The 20371-nt window shown below is 41.4% G+C and overlaps 1 protein-coding gene across 6 annotated transcripts in view; it reads right to left on the reverse strand.

Annotated features, from left to right (window-relative positions):
- Window positions 1-20371, reverse strand: part of TUB (TUB bipartite transcription factor) — a 131071-nt gene that overhangs the window by 10118 nt on the left and 100582 nt on the right. For all 6 annotated transcript variants that reach the window (XM_080975238.1, XM_080975235.1, XM_080975239.1 and 3 more), the window contains 4 exons: window positions 12497-12661; window positions 9045-9166; window positions 7442-7633; window positions 5261-5373 (listed from right to left, as the gene is read on the reverse strand). In XM_080975238.1, the coding sequence (XP_080831364.1) occupies window positions 5261-5373; window positions 7442-7633; window positions 9045-9166; window positions 12497-12661 (592 nt within the window). The remainder of the gene's footprint in view (window positions 1-5260; window positions 5374-7441; window positions 7634-9044; window positions 9167-12496; window positions 12662-20371) is intronic.

Consider the following 20371-nt stretch of genomic DNA (forward strand, 5'->3'; position numbering starts at 1 on the left):
TTTGATAACATTGAGATCAAAGGAGGAAAGGGATAAGATTTTGGGACTACACTTTGTAAAATCACTGGAGGTGTTGGATAGAAGAATTGAAATTTATAAAGATATCCCAAGACTACTGCTTGACCTTAGAACCGCCTATTCTGAACTTGTTAAACTACTAAGGAGCAACGCAATTCCATTTAGGTGGGAATTTCCTCAAGGATTATCTTTTACCTTTAGAGGGAGAAAGGTTAAAGTTAGAACACTGGAAGAGAGAGACAAATTCCTGTCTACACACGGAGAGGACCTTCAAAAAAGAATTGAACTACCTTCTGGGCCTGAGGCAACGCCAATACCAACATCAGCATCTGTGGAACCTGAAGTCCCTGAGAAGATACCACCCCTTGAAAAATAACCAGATAATTCAGGATGTCTCTGCAACTGTTGAGCTGGAATATTAATGGTTGTAACATTCCGGAAAAAAGGAAGAAAATATTTCATATATTAAAAAAAGAACAATTGGACATTATTTGTTTACAAGAAACACATGTGACGAGGCTCCACAGAAAAGTGTTAATAAATAAAAGATTGGGCCAGGAATTTGTATCTTCGGACAAAGTTAAGAAGAGAGGCGTAGTGATATATGCAAAAGAGAGCCTGTCACCTAAATTCCTATTTAAAGATGAACATGGAAGAATTTTGGCCATTGAGATACAATATCAAGGAGAGAAACTGCTGATATTAGGAATTTATGCACCTAATGAAGGGAAATCGGAATTTTACAAGAAGTTGCAGGAGACAATGCTGGATTATCTAGACTACAACAACATCATAATGATGGGAGATATGAATGGGGTCGTATCAACTAACATGGACAAGTCACAAAGTCAAAATGTTACAAAAGACGGCAGACTACCTAAAACCTTTTTTGAAATGACTGACAATATGGACTTGATTGACATTTGGAGGACAAAGAACCCACTAGGAAGAGAGGGAACATTCTTTTCTGAAGCCCAACTGACCTGGACAAGAATCGACCAAATATGGATTTCTAGAGGCCTGGCACCTAAGGTTAGAAAAGTGGAAATCTGCCCAAAGACCTGCTCTGACCACAATGCAGTAAAGATGGATATGACACTATTACCAACTGGATCCTTTAGATGGAAGATGAATGACAATTTGTTTAGAGATCAGGAAATTACCAAGAAGGCCCAAAAAGTTTTGAAGGACTATTTTGAGATAAACATGAATAATATGGTGGAAAAAAGAATAATCTGGGACGCAAGCAAAGCTGTAATGAGGGGATTCTTGATACAACAGAATGCAGTGAAGAAAAGAACACATAATGAGAAAAAAGATAAGATCTTGGATAAAATAAAAGAATTAGAGAAGAAATTAAGAGTGAATCCGAAGTCACAGCCAACTCTGAGAGAAATTAAACTTTATCAAACACAATATTCTAAGCTGATAAATCAGGAAATTGAATGGAAGGTTAAATTAATGAAACAAAAAACGTTTGAGTCGGCGAATAAATGTGGAAAACTGCTAGCTTGGCAGTTGAAGAGAAGACAAAGATTAAACACTGTTACAAACTTAGAGGTTGATGGAAAAAACATCCAGAATCCGGTGGACATTAGAAAGTGTTTCCAGAGATACTTCAAAAAATTATATACCCAAGGGCCGCAAGATGATGTTGAGATTAAACAATTTTTGGCAAAAAACGGATTATCTAAATTGTCACAAGAAAATAGGACAATCCTGAATTCTAAAATAACACGACAGGAGATCGAACAAGCTATCCAGAACATGCAACTTGGCAAATCTCCAGGACCAGATGGGCTGACCTCCAAGTACTATAAGACATTGAAAGACTATTTGATACAACCTTTGATGGAGGTCAGCAATGAAATTATGGAGGGGAGGAGGGCACCGGAGTCGTGGAAGGAAGCATTTATCACATTAATACCAAAGTCGGAAGCTGAAAAGACACAACTTAAGAACTACCGTCCCATCTCTCTCTTAAATGTGGATTACAAAATATTTGCAGACATTTTGGCAAATAGATTTAAAAAAGTTTTAAATGAAGTAATTCATAAGGACCAGGCTGGCTTTCTCCCAGGAAGACATCTGTTTGCTAATACAAGGAACATTATTGACATTCTGGAACTTCTGCAAACAGATATAAATACAAAAGCAGTTTTAATTTTTATAGATGCGGAGAAGGCCTTTGACAATATCTCCTGGAAATTTATGATGGGAAATTTAAAAGAGATGGGAGTGGGACGGGGTTTTGAAAATGGGATTGAGGCGATATATTCAGAACAGAAAGCTAAACTGATAGTTAATAATGTGGTTACGGAAGAGTTTAAAATTGAAAAAGGGACACGACAAGGTTGCCCTATTTCCCCTTTGTTATTTATTTCGGTTCTGGAAGTGCTATTGAACATGATTAGAAGGGATCAGTTGGTGGAAGGAATTCAGGTCGGTCAGAAACAATATAAATTAAAAGCTTTTGCAGATGACCTGGTTTTGATCTTGCAGAAGCCAGAGCCCAGTACGAAAAGAGTATTACAACTGATTAATGACTTTGGTCGGGTGGCTGGATTTAAATTAAATAAACAGAAAACTAAGGTTTTGGGGAAAAACTTGACTAATACAGAGTCAGAACGGTTTCAGAATGAGATGGAACTTAATGTGGTGAAAAAAGTGAAATACCTAGGGGTAAACATAACAGCAAAAAATCTAGGTCTATTTAAGGACAATTATGAAAAATGTTGGACAGAAATTAAGAGAGACCTAGATAGTTGGACAAAATTGAAACTTTCTTTGTTAGGCCGAATTGCTGCTATTAAGATGAATGTATTGCCAAGGATGTTGTTTTTATTTCAAACACTTCAGGTTTTGGACAAAACGGAGTGCTTTCAGAAGTGGCAGAGAGACATTTCCAAGTTTGTCTGGCAGGGCAAAAAGCCCAGAATTAAGTTTAAGATATTAACCGATGCAAAACAAAGAGGGGGCTTTGCCCTGCCAGACTTAAAGTTGTATTACGAAGCCGCAGCGTTCTGCTGGCTAAAAGACTGGCTACTTCTTGAAGACACTGATGTGCTGGATTTGGAGGGGTTTAACAATACCTTTGGTTGGCATGCATATTTATGGTATGACAAGGTTAAAGCAAATAAGGCCTTTAAGAACCATATTGTCAGAAAATCATTGTTTAATGTCTGGTTAAAATATAAAGACTTGCTGGAAAATAAAACACCAAGGTGGCTTTCACCTTTGGAAGCCAAGGCCCGAAAAAGACCCAATATGGAGGCTAAATGGCCAAAATATTGGGAAATACTAGAAAAGGATGGAGACAAATGGAAATTGCAGAGTCTAGAGAAAATGAAAGACAAAGTGCGAGACTGGTTACATTACGCTCAGATCAAAGAAGTTTTTAAAAATGATAAGAAATTAGGGTTCCAGGTGGAGAAATCGAAACTAGAAACAGAATTGTTAGAACCAAAGATTAAGGTACTTTCAAGGATGTATAACTTGCTGTTGAAATGGAATACACAAGACGAAACGGTTAAATCGGCTATGATAAGGTGGGCACAGGACATTGGGCATAATATTATGTTTGAGGACTGGGAGAGGTTGTGGAATAATGGACTGAAATTTACTGCATGTAACGCCCTGAAAGAAAATGTAATGAAAATGATTTATAGATGGTACATGACCCCAGTCAAACTTGCTAAAATTTACCACCTGTCTGATAATAAGTGTTGGAAATGCAAAGAGTGCGAGGGAACGTTCTTCCACCTCTGGTGGACTTGCCCTAAAGTGAAGGCGTTCTGGGAAATGATCTATAATGAACTGAAAAAGGTATTTAAATATACCTTCACTAAGAAACCAGAGGCTTTCCTTTTGGGTATTGTCGGCCAAGGGGTGGCAAAGAAGGACCAGACATTCTTTATGTATGCAACAACAGCAGCAAGGATACTTCTCGCAAAACATTGGAAAACCCAAGATCTACCCACACTGGAAGAATGGCAGATACAACTGATAGACTACATGGAACTGGCTGAAATGACCGGCAGAATCCGTGACCTGGGAGAAGAGAGGATTGAGGAGGACTGGAAGAAATTTAAGAACTATTTACAAAAGTATTGTAATTTGAGTGAATGCTAAATAAGATGCTAGACTAAAACAACTGAGCACCACTAAATTTAGAAGCTTTTTTAAGAAAATAAGTAAGACTGTGAAAAATTAGCTCCTTTTGAGAATTATATGATTATGAAATATAGAAGGGATATAAGAATTTAAACAAGATGATAAATTGCTGACAAAATGTTTTAACGATGAAAATGGGAGCGGGAGGTGTGAGGAAGTCCAAAGAAAATGTGAAAATATGTTAAGATCGATGTTACATTGTTTACTATGTCTATTTTTATTGTAAAATTTAATAAATTGCTTTAAAAAAAAAAAAAAATAAATAAATAACAGGAAATCTTTTGACTCCGTTATGCAAAATAAGGAACAGCTTGATTCTCTTGTGAATTGCTGTCAATTGTGACTTTCCATCAAGAGCTAAAGAACGCATGGTAGGTAGGAATGAAAACAGGGACTGATATCAAAGGTTTGCTTTCAGTGTTACCACTGGTATCCTGAATCCCAAAATGTTTATCTGATTCTCTTAGAATACAGTGGTGCCCCGCAAGACGAATGCCTCGCAAGACGGAAAACCCGCTAGACGAAAGGGTTTTCCGTTTTGGAGGTGCTTCGCAAAACGAATTTCCTATGTGCTTGCTTCACAAGACGAAAATGTCTTGCGAGTTCCTGCGGGTTTTTTTTCCTTTCCCCCCCCTTTCTCCCAAGCCGCTAAACCGCTTATCAGCTGATCGGCTAAGCCGCTTAACAGCTGATCGCTAAGCCGCTTATCAGCTGATCGTTAAGCCGCTTATCAGCTGATCGCTAAGCCGCTTAACAGCTGATCCGCTAAGCCCGCTAATCCGCTAATACTGTAGCGCTAATCCGCTAAACCGCTAATGGCTTGCTGCGCAAGACGAAAAAACCCGCAAGACGAAGAGACTCGCGGAACGGATTCTTTTCGTCTTGCGAGGCACCACTGTATACCCTAAATCAATGATGGTGAGCCTGTGGCCCTTCAGATGTGACTGCACTCCAACTCCTGTCATCTTTTATCACTGGCTATGCTGGCTGGAGCTGATGGAGTTGGAGTCTAAGAACATCTGGAAGACCAGAGGTTCCCTGTCCCTGCCTCAAAAATCTAAACCTTTACCTTAGCTTTCCAATGAAACTCTCTCCTCCTCGTGACAGGTCTGTAGGGTCAATGGAGATGAGGTAATTTGAGGTTTTGCTCTTCTTTCGCTTTCTTCCAGCTAACAAAAATACCTGAGGAATTTGAAAGTGGAACAAAACGTCACACTCCAGGCAGAATCTGATAGAACCACCAGAAAACGAAAACGGACTCTAATTTTCTTGGGGTTTAGTATCATCAGCAAAAATGTAGAAGGCCAAAGGGAAAGTTAGCAAAAAAAAGGGGGGGGGGAAATCAGCAGATGAAACTACTTCCTTCGATCCATTATTTATGGTTTAAATAATTCAACCTAGTACACTTTGTTAAATGTTTAATTTGAGCTTGAACAGTTTCCTTCAAGTAAAAGGAAAACAGATGCCAGTTCAGGTCAAAAGGGTAGAGAGTCCAACTACTAATCACTTGAAGACTCCAAGCATAATGACTTCTAAGGACAAAGTATAAAGTAAAAGACAACTACCTGAAGCCATGTGGGAGTAAATATTACATTACCCTTTTCCCAAGTTTCCCAGTACAGTGGTACCTCGGGTTACGGACTTAATTAATTTCGGAGGTCTATTCTTAACCCGAGTCGCGCTTCTGCTAATAGGGCCTCCTGCTGCCGGCGCCACACAATTTCCATTCTCATCCTGGGGCAAAGTTTGCAACCTGAGGTAACTACTTCTGGGTTAGCAGAGTTTGTAACCCAAAGCGATTGTAACCCGAAGCGTTTGTAACCCGAGGTACCATGTGTTGCTAACACATTCAGAAAGAAAAGAGAATGCAAGCTACTCTGACATGTTTCTGAAAATCATTTCAGCATACTCCCAGCTCCATAGAGCTATTGTAGCATGTGGCATTGGCTTTCCACATGGACTGGAAGGATGGCATGTTAAATATCCCAAACCAGGGTTGCACTTCCCTGAGGTCTAATGAGCTGACCTACGGCTGCATCTTATGGACCCTTCTCTGGGACCAAGTCCTATTGATTTCAGTGTGATTTACTTCTGAATAAATATGTATAGGATTACACTTCATATAAGGTAAAGGTAAAGGGATCCCTTGACCATTAGGTCCAGTTGTGACCGACTCTGGGGTTGCGGCGCTCATCTCGCTTTACTGGCCAAGGGAGCCGGCGTACAGCTTCCGTGTCATGTGGCCAGCATGACTAAGCCGCTTCTGGCGAACCAGAGCAGCGCACGGAAATGCCATTTACCTTCCTGCCGGAGTATTTATCTACTTGCACTTTGAGGTGCTTTCGAACTGCTAGGTTGGCAGGAGCAGGGACTGAGCAACGGGAGCTCACCCCGTCGCGGGGATTCGAACCGCCGATCTTCTGATCGGCAAGCCCTAGGCTCTGTGGTTTAACCCACAGCGCCACCCGTGTCCCTACACTTCATGTACTTCTGTACAATTTGACCATCTACAATAGGAAGCTGATTCCAGATGTCAAGTCAGCTGCATGGACTCTTGGAACTGATATTCAATGGCCACCACATGGCAATTAGAAATGTGTAAAGCTGCCCTAAAATGTTTACCATCCATATCTGATGCAAGAAGAGCACGTTTTAAGAGGCCGCTCCCCATTCCACTCCTTGATTACTTTTGATTATTTGCATATGGCTCAGGATTGGGTTGCCTCACCAGGACTGTCCTAATGAGACACAGCATCTAAACGTCTCTGTTTGTATACAGTTAATAAAGCAATAAATTTCCATGTTTAAGAGTGTGCCTTATGACACTTAGCACTGGGGAAATACTTGAATGAAACATTTTAACGGGATGAACAAAACCTGTATAAGCTCAGAAATTAAATGTTAACATTCAAGTGGTTATTCAATAATCATGCATAGTATTCCTCATTATAAATAATGCAGAGAACATTGAGGAGTTTGGTCTCTTAACAGGGCAATCCTGTACAGGTCTACTCAGAAGTAAACTCCACTGAGTTAAATAGGACTTACTCCCAGGAAAGATTAAAGCATATTGTTATGTTATTTTTTCTCTCTGCTTGCAGGTTATAATGTACTCTCAACTTTACGCATTCATATGTTGGGGGTGGATGGTCCAAACTCTGGGTATAGGGATTTTCCCACTTGTACAAGCTTGTTTCTGCATGTTTTCTTTTGCTGTTTTATATGCAACCAGCAAGATCTGCTTTATGACCTTTTTCCCATCTTCCCTTTCCAGGTGGAGGTAGTAAGTAGGGTACATTCCACGGTCCATTCCCTTCTTGTCCCTTGTGATTCGGCATTTGACAGTAACCCCCTGAGGAGCAGGTCTCACAGCAAACACCTCCAGGTCGTCTACGTCTATGACGGGGTTGTTTGTTGAAGGGCTAGGCCCGGAGGCCGACTCCTAGGAGAGGAAGAAAAGTGACCATGTGCTTAAAAGACAGACACAAATTTGCTCACAAATTTATTGACAGCTGCACGAATTATTATAGCTAGGAAATGGAAGGGCCAAGCAGAATGTAAAATGGAAGAATGGTATAAAGAGGTATGGGCTATAGCTATTAATGATAAATTAACATGTGCCATTAAGGTAAGATGGGGAATATACAGGAGAAATGATTTTGAGGAGATATGGAAGGTGTTTGTAGAATTTGTACTGTTAAAATGGAAAGGGGTCAAACTATCGCAAGAGGTGTTGAAATTTTGGGAGGTTGGATAGTTACAATGGAATGGTCTCAGTGGTGGGGAGCACATTTTTATTTTAATAATAAATTTTAGTTTATTTTATTTAAATTTAAATTTAATAAATTTAATAAATTTAATAAATTTAATAAATTTAATAAATTTTAATAATAATTTATTTTATTTTATTTTTTATTTATGATTATTACAGAAGTGTGGCCCTGCAGGGTCTGCATTGGAAAAGGGGATGTGCCTAAACTGGGCAAAAGCCAGAATGCGGGGCAATATGTCCTCACTGAACCACAGAACCATAGAATTGTAGAGTTGGAAGGGACCACAAAGATCACATGTATCAAAGACCATGTGCTGAACTGACAACACTGGGAAAACTGGGGTTTCCAAATGGTCGATGAAAGCCAGGCGCCAGTGTACACTGCAATCCTGACCCTATCAACCTGTGAGCAAGCTCTGATGAAATGTTAATATTCAATGTACTCAGGAGGACTTCTTCCTGACTATGTGTAGTTAGGATTGCACTGCCACTCAGAAGTTTGATGAGGGCAGCCAGCCAGGCAGAATAGCTCTGACGCAGTTTCTCATTGGCCCTGTGCCTTCAGCCATAATTAGGAAAGTCACTCTACACTGCTACTAAGGGAAGGGAGAAAGTGGGAAACGTGTGACATTAGTCAGCAATAGCCAACCAGAAGGTGGAGCCTGTTGATGGTAATACAACTATAAGCGCTCCCCTGATGTCACCGAGGGTCGTGCCATGCCCCCCCCCCCCGCCACACAGGCATCGGACAGGATCTGTTTGCCACACAACAGCTTATGATCAGGAGCAGTCTATATGGGACAGGTGACTTTACAGCATATCCTCCAAGTCTCACAAGTAATGTTTATTCACCACAATGTTGCATAATAATATTTGTTATGTTGTTTGCGCTCATCACACTTGTCATACAACGCTAAATCTGATTCCATAAACGGGCTGGGCAATAGAGCCAACAGCCCAGTGGAAGTATGGGATCTTTTCACTATAGTCTGAAGAATACTAACGTTTCTAGCAATTGCACTAGATGACTCTTGACAAATGTTTGAACCATGACCTGGCCTCATCACACCAGAGTTCTCACCTTATTTGATTTCTTGCTTGTTGCAGAACCTGGTCGCGTATTACTATTCAACTGTGATGAACTTGAGCTGTCTTCATCCTCCTCGTCCTCCTCTTCATCAAAATTCATGCTACTTGAAATGCCTAAGGGACATCCATCACATTTACAGATTTAAAAAAGGCATTTATAATATTCAGTTTGAATATACATCTCAATTGCTATGATAATTCTATGATTTTCAGAGACGGAATACCTCTGGTGACTGGATTCTGGGTATTTACAACAGAAGATGGAAACTTTCTTTTTATTGTTATTTATCATTTTTATTTGTTGTATGGCGGTCTGAAACACGTGTAATACAACAAATAAACATTAATACAGAATAACAAGAGAAGCTGTTCATTTGTTTTCCATTAAAGTCTTTTGCGGCAGGAAACTATCTTCTTTCCCTTTTACAGCATCTTTCTGCACATTAACAAATAGACAGAAGGCTGATTTAAGCAGAATATTTATCCAAACCATGGATCAGGGCAGGACAATTCTTATGCCCATACTCCATAGCATCACCATTCTATATTTCATATCTAAATGGAGATGCAAGTACGTGACAAAAAAATGATAAGGGTCACACCCATGGAAGATGTTAGAGCATTCTTCCCCAACCTGGTGCCCTCCAGATGTTTTGGAATACATCTCCCAGCACGGCTGTGTTGGGTGGAGCTGATGGGCACCTTATTTATTAACATTTCTTTACTGCTTGATTGTAGAAAACCTCAAAGTAGCACCACCAATGCCAGTTCGGCAGGTCAAAGTGGTCAAGAAGGCAGATATGAGGAAATATGTAGTCCAAAACACCGGCAGGGGGGCACCAGGTTGGGGAAAATTATCTTAAAGACTTGTGTTTTACCATCTCAGAACAGAAGATGTGCCAAGTATACAAGGTCTTTACACTGCAGAATGGTTGCAGTGTGGCTTCTGTCTATCAATTCATTGCTGTTAATGCTGCTTAAGGACTACCGAAGGCTGCTAATTTTCATATTGTTACAGTGACATAACTGGTACTGACAGCATCCCAGAAACAGAATGCTTGCTATAATGTAAGAAACAGTTGTACTGTCCTTTTGACTCTGTTCACCGACAAGGAAAATTGAAATCTAAATGGCAGAATATTTCCCAGTAACTAAAGCTGCTGGTGGCATATTCAGATTAGAGTATCAAACAAAACAGTTGACATTCTTTGCAGGCCTTGTATTTCCTGTACATTTTTATATTTTCAGGAAGTGCAAGTTTGGGGGGGGGGGGCATTTTGTGGATGCCACACAGGGAACAAACAAGCATTTGTTATGTGAGCTAAATATTAGCTGATGCTGCCACCAAAGAATTTGAACAGAGTAAGTTCAAACCAGAGCAAAGCAACTGGAAGAAATAGTTGCAAGCTTTCTGCACAGTATTTTAGTAATCCCCTTCTGTTGTTTATAGCTTTTCAATAATATTAAATTGATGGGGGTGTGGAGGAATACAGTGAAAGAGTTGCACATGTTCTCAGTATCCACAAGGGAGTCTAGTTGGCTTTCAAAGGCCTTACTTGGATATCAGACTGGCAAGCCATGCTCCTTAATAGAAATATCCCAAGTCCCCTAGTCATTAAAACTCGCTGCTTGATCCTTCTAGGACATAATATAATCCACCACCACGGGACAGGGGAGACAGTCACACAGCTAAGCCTCAGTCCTATGTACGAAACGGCGCTATCCACTGATGTTGAGAAGTGAGGCAGCTAAGCTCTCGTGTTTTCATGTAACACTTTCCTACAAACTTGTCACAGGTCCTAAGTGTGTCAATTTTAACAGGATTACTGGCTTGCTCCAAGAAAACACATAGCAAGAAGGAATAAGTGAAAACATCAGCTCATTAAAAAGTAAAATAAAAAATACAGCACATCTGAGTTACAATAAACCCAGATTTGACTTTAGGGGGGAAAGCAAATTATGATACACTGTGAAAATAGGGTGGGAAATAGGATGCTATTTTATTGAAAAACAAGCTGAAGACCCAACATACAGTGGTACCTCGCAAGACGAATGCCTCGCAAGACGAAAAACGCGCAAGACGAAAGAGTTTTCCATTTTTTGAGTCGTTCCGCAAGACGAATTTCCCTATGGGCTTGCTTCGCAAGACGAAACGTCTTGAGAGTTCTTGCGAGTTTGTTTCCTTTTTCTTAAAGCCGCTAAGCCGTTAATAGCCGCTAAGCCGCTAATAGCCGTGCTTCGCAAGACGAAAAAACCGCAAGACGAAGAGACTCGCGGAACGGATTAATTTCGTCATGCGAGGCACCACTGTATTCGAAAAGTAGGTAAACCCTCACCTTCCCACAACCAACCTCATTTTTTTCAGTACTCTGTACCCCACACTCCTATCATTTAGGCCTTGGCCTCAGAAAGAGGAAGGGCAGAGCCTAGGCTTCTTTTCCAACCCTGGCCTTGAATTCTTCTTCCTCAAACCTTAGCTGCAAGGTCCTCTAAAACAGTAAGGAAATCTTCTCTCCTTCCTAAACCTGTTGTCTGAAAGTGGGTCAAAACACTGGAAATGTAATACCCATTTCTAAAGCAATGAAGTTTTTTGATCCCGACCCTGAATGGATCCCTGTTTGAGGTAACTACACCAAACAGTATCAGACATGAATGGGAAGGATATTCTCCCACTGCAATGTTTCCAAGTGCAAACTACAGGGATGTGGTCAAGGATGTCATGGGGACAAGGGCTTAATCTGTCTCCTGATGAAGTCATTTTGATGTCTGAAGTTTTGGCCCCTCTTGGCTGAGTCCCAGATTGGAGCCCATTTACTTGACTATGAGGTGAAAGATTGAGATGTGATATGATCTTCAAGCATCCAAAGGGCTGTCAAATGGAAGGTAGGGCAAGTTTGTTTTCTGCTGAATGTAAGCCATTGGATTCAAATTTCAAAAAAAGAGATTCCAACTAATTATTGGGGGGGGGAGGATTTGACAGTAAAAGCTGTTTCGCGCTGGAATGGGTTATCTTGGAACCTTGACTCAATGAGAACCAAGCTAGTCCTTATCTCAGTAGTATTAACTAGCCATACTCTGGCATCTATTTGGGGGAGCATATTATGAATTGGTTTTTAGTAAAAAAAATTAAAAAAAAATAAAATCACAGTTTTCTGGAGTTGGAAAGGAGCCTGAGGGTCATTTAGTCCAACCCCGTATAATGCAGGAATCTCAACTAAAGCATCCACGACAGATGGCCATCCAATCTTGAATGATGGAGACACCACCACCTTCCAAAGGCGTCCATTCCATTGTCAAACAGCTCTTGCCATCAAAAAGTACCTCCTGATGTTTATTTGAAATCTCTTTTATTGTAACCTGAATCCATTGGATTAGGTGACCTGTAATCAAACCGAGTAGAACCAACAGCCAGCAGCATCAGCAGCAAGTTTCGTGGTTCCTTACCTTTCTTCTGCATTGTCAGTCTAAGGTCCTGTGTCCCTTGTTGTTGACTGGTAGCTATTGTCTCACCATCATCCTCATCTTGGCAAGCCTCTCCAACAGTAAGTATTTGAACTTGGCTCCCTACTTCCTGTACATCATCTTGAAAAGCGGCCGGACCATCAATTCCTATCAAGCAGAAAAAGTCAAACAACAGTGTCACTATCCAGAAACAATATGTGTTTTTCAACCTTTGACCACGGCATACCTAAGAAGTCAAACCTGGCAGCCATCTTTAGGTATATTTAAATAAGAAACGTAGTTTTCATACAAAAGAGTGCTTGCTTCCTGTTGCTTCCAGGGGTCTGGCTCTAGATCAGTTAGCATGAAAACTGTTATTTAGAAGAGTACTGAAAGAGCAATGTTATAGGAAGTCCTTTCACAGAGCACTTGCCTTTAGAATGGCACCTCAAGTGGCCTAAAACTACCATTGTAACCAATAGAGATTGGTCACATCCTGCGTGGGCTGCAGGAGACCCTGGATAAGAGGCAGGCAGTGGTAGGAAATGGCTCCCCATGGTTTGTTTTTTTTTTCTTGGCATGAGGAAGAGGCATGTGGAATTACCACTGCTTCCTGCCTGACATTTGGAGCTTCCAGGTTCATGGCAGGCAAAGACAGAAGCTGCTTTGGCTGTAGGCTGGGGAGGAATGGATTGAGTGCGTCACTTGCCTGCACAGCCACTGGATATGGAAGGCTAGCCCCACCCACATAGCTGCTTAAATGACCACAATATGGAATGACATGAAACAAGGATTGGATGCGTTCCGACAATCTTCCAAACCAAACTCAGAACTGAAATGTAAAGGTAACAGTACTCCCTTTGAGAAAAAAGCTTGCTATAGTGACAGAAAATCAAAACAAAATAGAATTATGTGCATTTCAGCTTCTGATTTTATGCTTGCATGTACAAAATGTTGTGCTTGTGTTTACTTATTTGTCCGCCCTATAAAAATCATTTTTGAACTGATATAAGCTGTAATATTTCAATTTCTTTGCATAATGGTTTACATGCTTCCTGTTCTGTGCGGTTCAAAATTAACTGCCGGAGACAGAAACTGCAGAGCACTAGGCAGAATTCACTACTATTTCAAAATGTCAATATTTTAATAATGTCTCTTGCAAAGATGATCACAAATGGGAATGTGGGGGGGGGGGAGCAAATCAGAACTGGGCAAACATTGCCTAATTCCCTCCTTGGCTATTAGCATTAATTTGCATCATCCATTTTACTTTCCTGTGACCACGCAACTTTATTATTTCTCACATACTATCAAAAGTAAATAAAAAAATGTTAATGTTGAATTTCTGCAGACTAGAAATTGGCACTTAAGAACTGGCAACAAAGAATTAAATTGGCACAAAAGTGCCTTATGCTTACACTGGTAGAATAAGCCTGCAAAATGTATGCAGAAAAGCCTTTTAGGGAGACAATTATGTGCACTATAGCCACAATAATTCTGCAAGTAACTAATGAAGCAAAGGTAGCCATGGGAACTAATTCATACTTTACAAGGAAGATTTCCCTTGCAGTTCCCTTTAAGCACTTTCCTTTCACTGGATATTCGCCCGAGACAGAGCACTGCATAGAATGGGCCACTGGTGTGACTTAGCATAGCAATTAATTGCGATGGTTTCTCACATTCATTAAGCCAGGCATCTTCTCTGCACGGTGAGAGAACAGACATGCATACAATGTAAAATGCCGGGTGGGTGGGTGGGACACACGTGTGCATCTGTTTCTGTTTGTGCCCAACTTAAGAGGGGAAAGGGTCACACCATCAAACACAGAAATATGCTACCCGTAGCCCTTAACAAACTAGTTATGCACCAATATGCTGATTCCCATCCAGAATGTCATAGCCTTCATTTGAAGAGCGCTATCTACAATTGAATAGCCAGAGGGATTCTAGAGTGAGCATCACTTATTTATATATCATTTATATTTATTTTCATGGGGGCTGCTGCTGAACTGTAGCTTTGATACAGTTCGATACAGTATAATTGTTCTTCTATTGTTTTTAATTGCTTTGGGTGGGCATTTGCACAGAAAAGCAGCCTAAGTAAAATATTTAAAAATAAATACATACATACGTTTTGTAGAAAGGCAGTATGGCTACACAAACAAACATTTCTATTGATCAACAGTGCAAACTCACACATGCTACTCAAAAATAAGGCAAAACAGAGAGAAAATAATTGCAATAATCAAACTAGCGATCAAAATATTTGCAGCAGAAGGCAATACAAAACAGTGGGTTAGAGCTACAGATAGGAGTAATTCTGCCAATGGCGCTCTTCTGTGTTGTACACGAGCTACTCGAGGAAATTGTGTGGCACTGAACAAGGCCCTGCAGAAGGGTTTGTACGACACCCTGGGCTAGCACTTGTCTTGGGACCTTATGCAAGGGATTACGAATTGTCTTGTACAAACAGAAGCACACCTCTGCATTTCAGTCCTCATAATGGAATCATGTGCTAAATCAGTCTGTCTATCTATCTAGATATAAGCAGAACTGAAAAATTATAGCTATGTGTTAGATATTTCATGATGACTCCTAGATATGTGTGTGCCTCCCCCACAAGAGGTCCAGAGGGTGGCAACACAAGAATGGGCCTTTTCTGCAGTGACTCCTCGTTTGTGGAATGTTGTCCCCAGATAGGCTACTCTGGTGCCTTCACTATATTATCTTCATTATATAACTTTAGGCACCAGGCAAAAACAGTTCTCTGTAACCAGGCCTTTGGCTGATTAACATTTGATGGTCTTTTAAATGTGTTTTCGTTCTTGTTTTTATTATGTATTTTGGGTTCTCATTTTGCAATTTTTTCTTGTTAACCAGAGGAAGGGTAATAAATAATAATAATAATAATAATAATAATAATAATAATATGATGTCCCATTTTTCTCCTCTTGATAATAGCTGCAGTGTCCAATGAGTTTTCAGAAGGAGGATGGAAAGAAGAGCAGAGAAAGCTGACTCTCATCCATTCGCTTCCTGTCCTCTGCCCTGACAGTAACCAGCTGCCACTGTAGCTTTCCTCACAGAACTACAGGAGTCAGGGGGTTCTAACTGCATCTGCCCATCCTAACAAACAAGAGACATGACCACAGATCCAAAACACATTCCAGCCAGGAAAAGGCACCTGAGGAGGGTGCAGAGTAGGGCCAATGAGGGCCTCAGCCAGGGGATAGGGGCCCAAGTCCAGAGGCCCAGAGCCTGTTGGGCCAGATTCAGGCCCTGGGCCAGATGTTGCCCATCCCTAGTGAAGGTACCGTATTTTTCACCCTATAGGACGCACTTTTTCCCCTCCAAAAATGAAGGGGAAATGTGTGTGCGTCCTATGGGGCGAATGCAGGCTTTCGCTGAAGCCTGGAGAGCGAGAGGGGTCGGTGCGCACCGACCCCTCTCGCTCTCCAGGCTTCAGGAAGCTCTGCGCAACCCTCGGGAGACCGGCGCCACTTCACGCTCGCCTCCCGAGGGTTGCACAGAGCTGCCTGCAGTCCCGGGGCGAGCGCCGCTCTGCGCAGCCATCGGGAGCGGGGCGCGAAGTCGCGCCCGCTTCCCAATGGCTGCGCAGAGCTGCCTGCTGTCCCGGGGCGAGCACAGCTCTGCGCAGCCATCGGGAGCGGGGCGCGAAGTCGCGCCTGCCTCCCGATGGCTGCGCAGAGCTGCCTGCATTCCGAAGCCTGGGGAGACCGGCGCGACTTACCACTGGCATCCCTAGGCTTGCAGATAGCAGGCTGTTCTCGGGGCTGGGATTGGGGGAAGCTCGGGCTTCCCCCATGCCAGCCCCGCGCCTGGGGGGGAAATAATTTTTTTTCTTTATTCCCCCCCCCAAAAAAAAACTAGGTGCGTCCTATGGGGCGGTGCGCCCTATCGGGCGAAAAATACGGTATTTCCCCCTGTTGGAAGTCAAGATGAAATTGTGTGTGTGCGCAGTTTCAGCTCAGCCGTAATGTATGTAAACCTACAAACAAAGCCAATTGGCCTCATCGGATGTGTAGTTCATAGCTCTTTCCCCTGGGATATTTATTACATTCAAAGGCCCAGTGTATACAGCGGAGTCACATCTGCACATTAGAATTCTGAAGTGCTGCTGAAAAGCCCACATCATCGCCAACCGTGCTGGAAAGTTGGCACTGCTATACATCAAAGAAACACTGGCCTGCTTTGAAATTAAGAAGAATGATAGGAGGTTAGGAGTAAAAAGAAGACACCAACTCTTTTTTTAAAGAGACAACTTATTTTGAAGTATAGCTAACCAAAATGACACTGTAAAGGCTTTCATTTAATCCAAACCACGACTCTCAAGAGATTCACATTTGAAAAGTGAACAGGAGAAGTAGCCAGATAATGATCTGAATTCCTTGCTCGTTTAAAAAAACCCACCTATTTCTTTGAGAATAGAGCCTATTTTTAGATAACTCTTACCGACAATTGTGTAAGGAACACGGCACAGTTAGCCTTGCTTCATCTGATCTGTCATCCAATGTCCCTTTTTAGCAACTGAAGTTGGGCAAAAGTTTGTACCTTATTCTTAATGAAGGCAGATAATCCTTATAGCAGATTGAATGATTTATGGTTACTAACTTTCCCAGTTAAACCACAATCCCCTGAGCCTCTGATATTCAGAGGTATACTGCCTCTGAGTCTGGAGGTGCCACAATCAGATGCTGAGGACAAAGAACAGGGGATCACCATCCCGTGCCCTAATGCTTCCAGAGGCATCTTACTGCATGGTAATAGAGAAGTTTCAGAATGCATGGAACTGGTTGGGTCTAGCAAGCCTATTCATGTCTATTCAGAAGTATGACTCATTTAGCTTAATGGGACTTACTCCCAGGTAAATCTGTACAGGATGGAAACCTAAGGCTTTCTGCAACTGGTTTGGATAGGAGACTTCTGCTGTCCCATCTCTATTCAATTTATGTTCACCACCTCCTGTATTATTATTTCTCTCTCTCTGTGTGTGTGTGTGTGTGTGTGTGTGTTTGTGTGTGTATGTGTGTGTCTGTCTGTCTCTCTTACCCATTACTAATATGTTTACCTTTGCCCCATGCATACCTTCCTAATTCTGTCACTTGGTTTATTTTTAATAAAGTTTTGCATACATACAGCAAGCAGCAGTTCTGGGTAAACCATTTTTGTCAGGGAAATGGTGGAGGCAGGGAGACCTAACCCTCTCTCCCACACCATGGTCCCAATCTGGATCTCTCACACAAACACACCAAAATATTTGTGAAGAGATTCGATCATGGATTTCTATTGTCTTGTCTGGGTTTGATCATTGCTAGATTATTATTTTTTTAAAGTTGGTTTCTTCTTGGATTTGGTATCTGGCTCAACTATTGACTAGACTTCTGTTAGTAGGGAAAATTGCCTTGGTGGCTCTTCTGGTACAAGAGTAGTCTTTTCCTACTATTCAGCTGTCTACTCATGCACAAGACATCTTTTGCACTCATCCCTTTTGGATAGTTGCCCTGACTGAAAGTAGGAGGATTTCATTGTTGCTGAACTTGCACCCTTAAGGAGGCAACCTGGCAACAGTCATTCTAATTAATTTCTGCATGTTTCTGAGGTAAGGCATAAATGTCAGAGGGAATTAACGAATTTGTTCTGGTCTGGATGTGCCCTTGAAGTTGGGGTACCATAAAGCTTGCCCCCATCTTAGTTGTTTAAAATAATAAGAACATGTCCATTTGCCATAGTAGAGGGAAACTACTGTACTGGAATTGAAATCTGCTCAGTTACAATTCTGGAACACCACTCTTGGGATTTCAAGTGTGCATTTTAAGGAGTTTACAGCTGCTTAAGGAGTTAACAAGTTTTCTTGTTGTCTGGATTTTGTAATTCCCTGTTCTTTCCAAAGTAGCATGCTCACGACTGACTGAGTTTGAAATAGAACTAATTTCAGAAATCATAATCACTACAGCTAAATTGCTCTGAGGTCAAAAGGACAATTTTAATGTGTCATCTTACATCCATGGCCACAACTAACTGAATTTACAGGACTCCAAAGCATATCTTTAATCAGCGATCTAGCAAGGATGGCGTTATAATCATATAGCTGAGACAAGGTAATGTTTGTGCTTGAAAATTATTGCAATTATTATTTTCCTGCCTATGAAAATAGAAGAAGAAAGCAGGGTTTCTATTAATGTGCATTGTGAGGGCTGGATAACCTATCCTTATTCTAATGAGAGCTTTTATGCACTGCACCAAAGCAATAGCTCTTTATTGGCCTGTAAGTACACAGGGAATGCAATGACCCTACACAAACAATTAGCTGCATCCAGTAACTAACCATTTCTCTCTCATTTTATGAAAGTGCAGCTTCGTTATGCCTAATATTTCCCTGGTGTTCATCTTTATCACATTGTCCTGAATGCAATGTCATCAGCCACTCAGCCACTCAGAAAACCATCAGTTTTTACATTTAAGGTTCTGCATTCAGTTATTACAAGAGAGACTATGAGTACTGCTCATGTATAATTCAATAGTTTACAGCTCAGAAAATTAGCTGATCATTCATAAAACCTGGTCTACTTTTAGCCCAACGAGATTGGCCTTACTATGAAATGAGACTCTTACATCATCTAAATGCATGAAAACCCTTTCGGAACATGCTGTTTCCGAGTACAGCTGAATTCTAACAGCACACCGCAGGGTCCCGCCAAATAGGGGATACACTACATATGATATACAAAATAAATTTTGTGATTTTTGTGCAACCTCTCAGCCATTAGAATTCTACCAGTTACTGAACTCCCAAACTACGCATTCCTACTGTATCTGTAAGTTATCAAAGTGAACTGTGACCATAAATAAGTAAATGGATACCAAAAGCAAAATCATGGAAGGGAAATTCCCATTCTCTTAGATCCTAGTTAACAGTTGTGGGGGGGTGACATTTTAACTGTGGAGGGGAGGTCTCACTATAGCACGTTTGGAGCTGCACAAGCAAGAGCCCTTTTAAAACAAATGAAGTCTACTAATCAGGTGACTTGTGGGGATAATAAGGATTGTGGTGGGGGGAAATAACTGAGCAAACAGCACAACGTTAGCTCTCTGCACAGAGCACCTGATGCTGGCCGGTCCACAAAGATGCAAGACACATGACCTAGGGCCCATGTACCTACGGGACCGCCTCTCTTGGTATGCCTCGCGGAGGACCTTAAGGTCCACAAATAACAACACTTTGGAGGTCCTGAGCCTCAAGGAGGTTGGATTGGTTTCAAATAGGGCCAAGGCCTTTTCAGCACTGGCCCCGACGTGGTGGAACACTCTGTCACAAGAGACTAGGGCCCTGCGGGACTTGACATCTTTCCGCAGGGCCTGCAAGACAGAGCTGTTCTGCCTGGCCTTTGGTTTGGACTCGGTCTGACCCTTATGTTTCCCTCCCCTTATGGTCTTGATTTATCGGCTATTTTAAATTGCATTTTAACCTGTATTTTAAATTGGTTTTTCTCCTCACCTCTCTTTCCCCCCTATTATGTTTTTACTGTGATTTTATTGGTGTTAGCCGCCCTGAGCCCAGCTCTGGCCAGGGAGGGCGGGGTATAAATAAAATGTATTTTTATTAATATTATTATTATTATTATTTGCCTATGCACATGCAACCTCATTTGATTATGGATAGAGACCTACTTCCATGCAGATAGAAGCCCTCCAATCAACTGGAGCAACTGAGACACTAACACACAACTGATATATAATAAAACTAAAATGCTAGTCCTATCCCCAAAATGTGTGAAGAAAAATCTCCAGAAAATGTTTGTATAGTTGTTGTTTTTCCCTTCTCCACCTTTTCCTGATATTAGACTGTGAAATTTTAAA

Source organism: Podarcis pityusensis, assembly GCF_964106645.2.
Source record: "Podarcis pityusensis genome assembly, chromosome: 1".
Taxonomy (NCBI): domain Eukaryota; kingdom Metazoa; phylum Chordata; class Lepidosauria; order Squamata; family Lacertidae; genus Podarcis; species Podarcis pityusensis.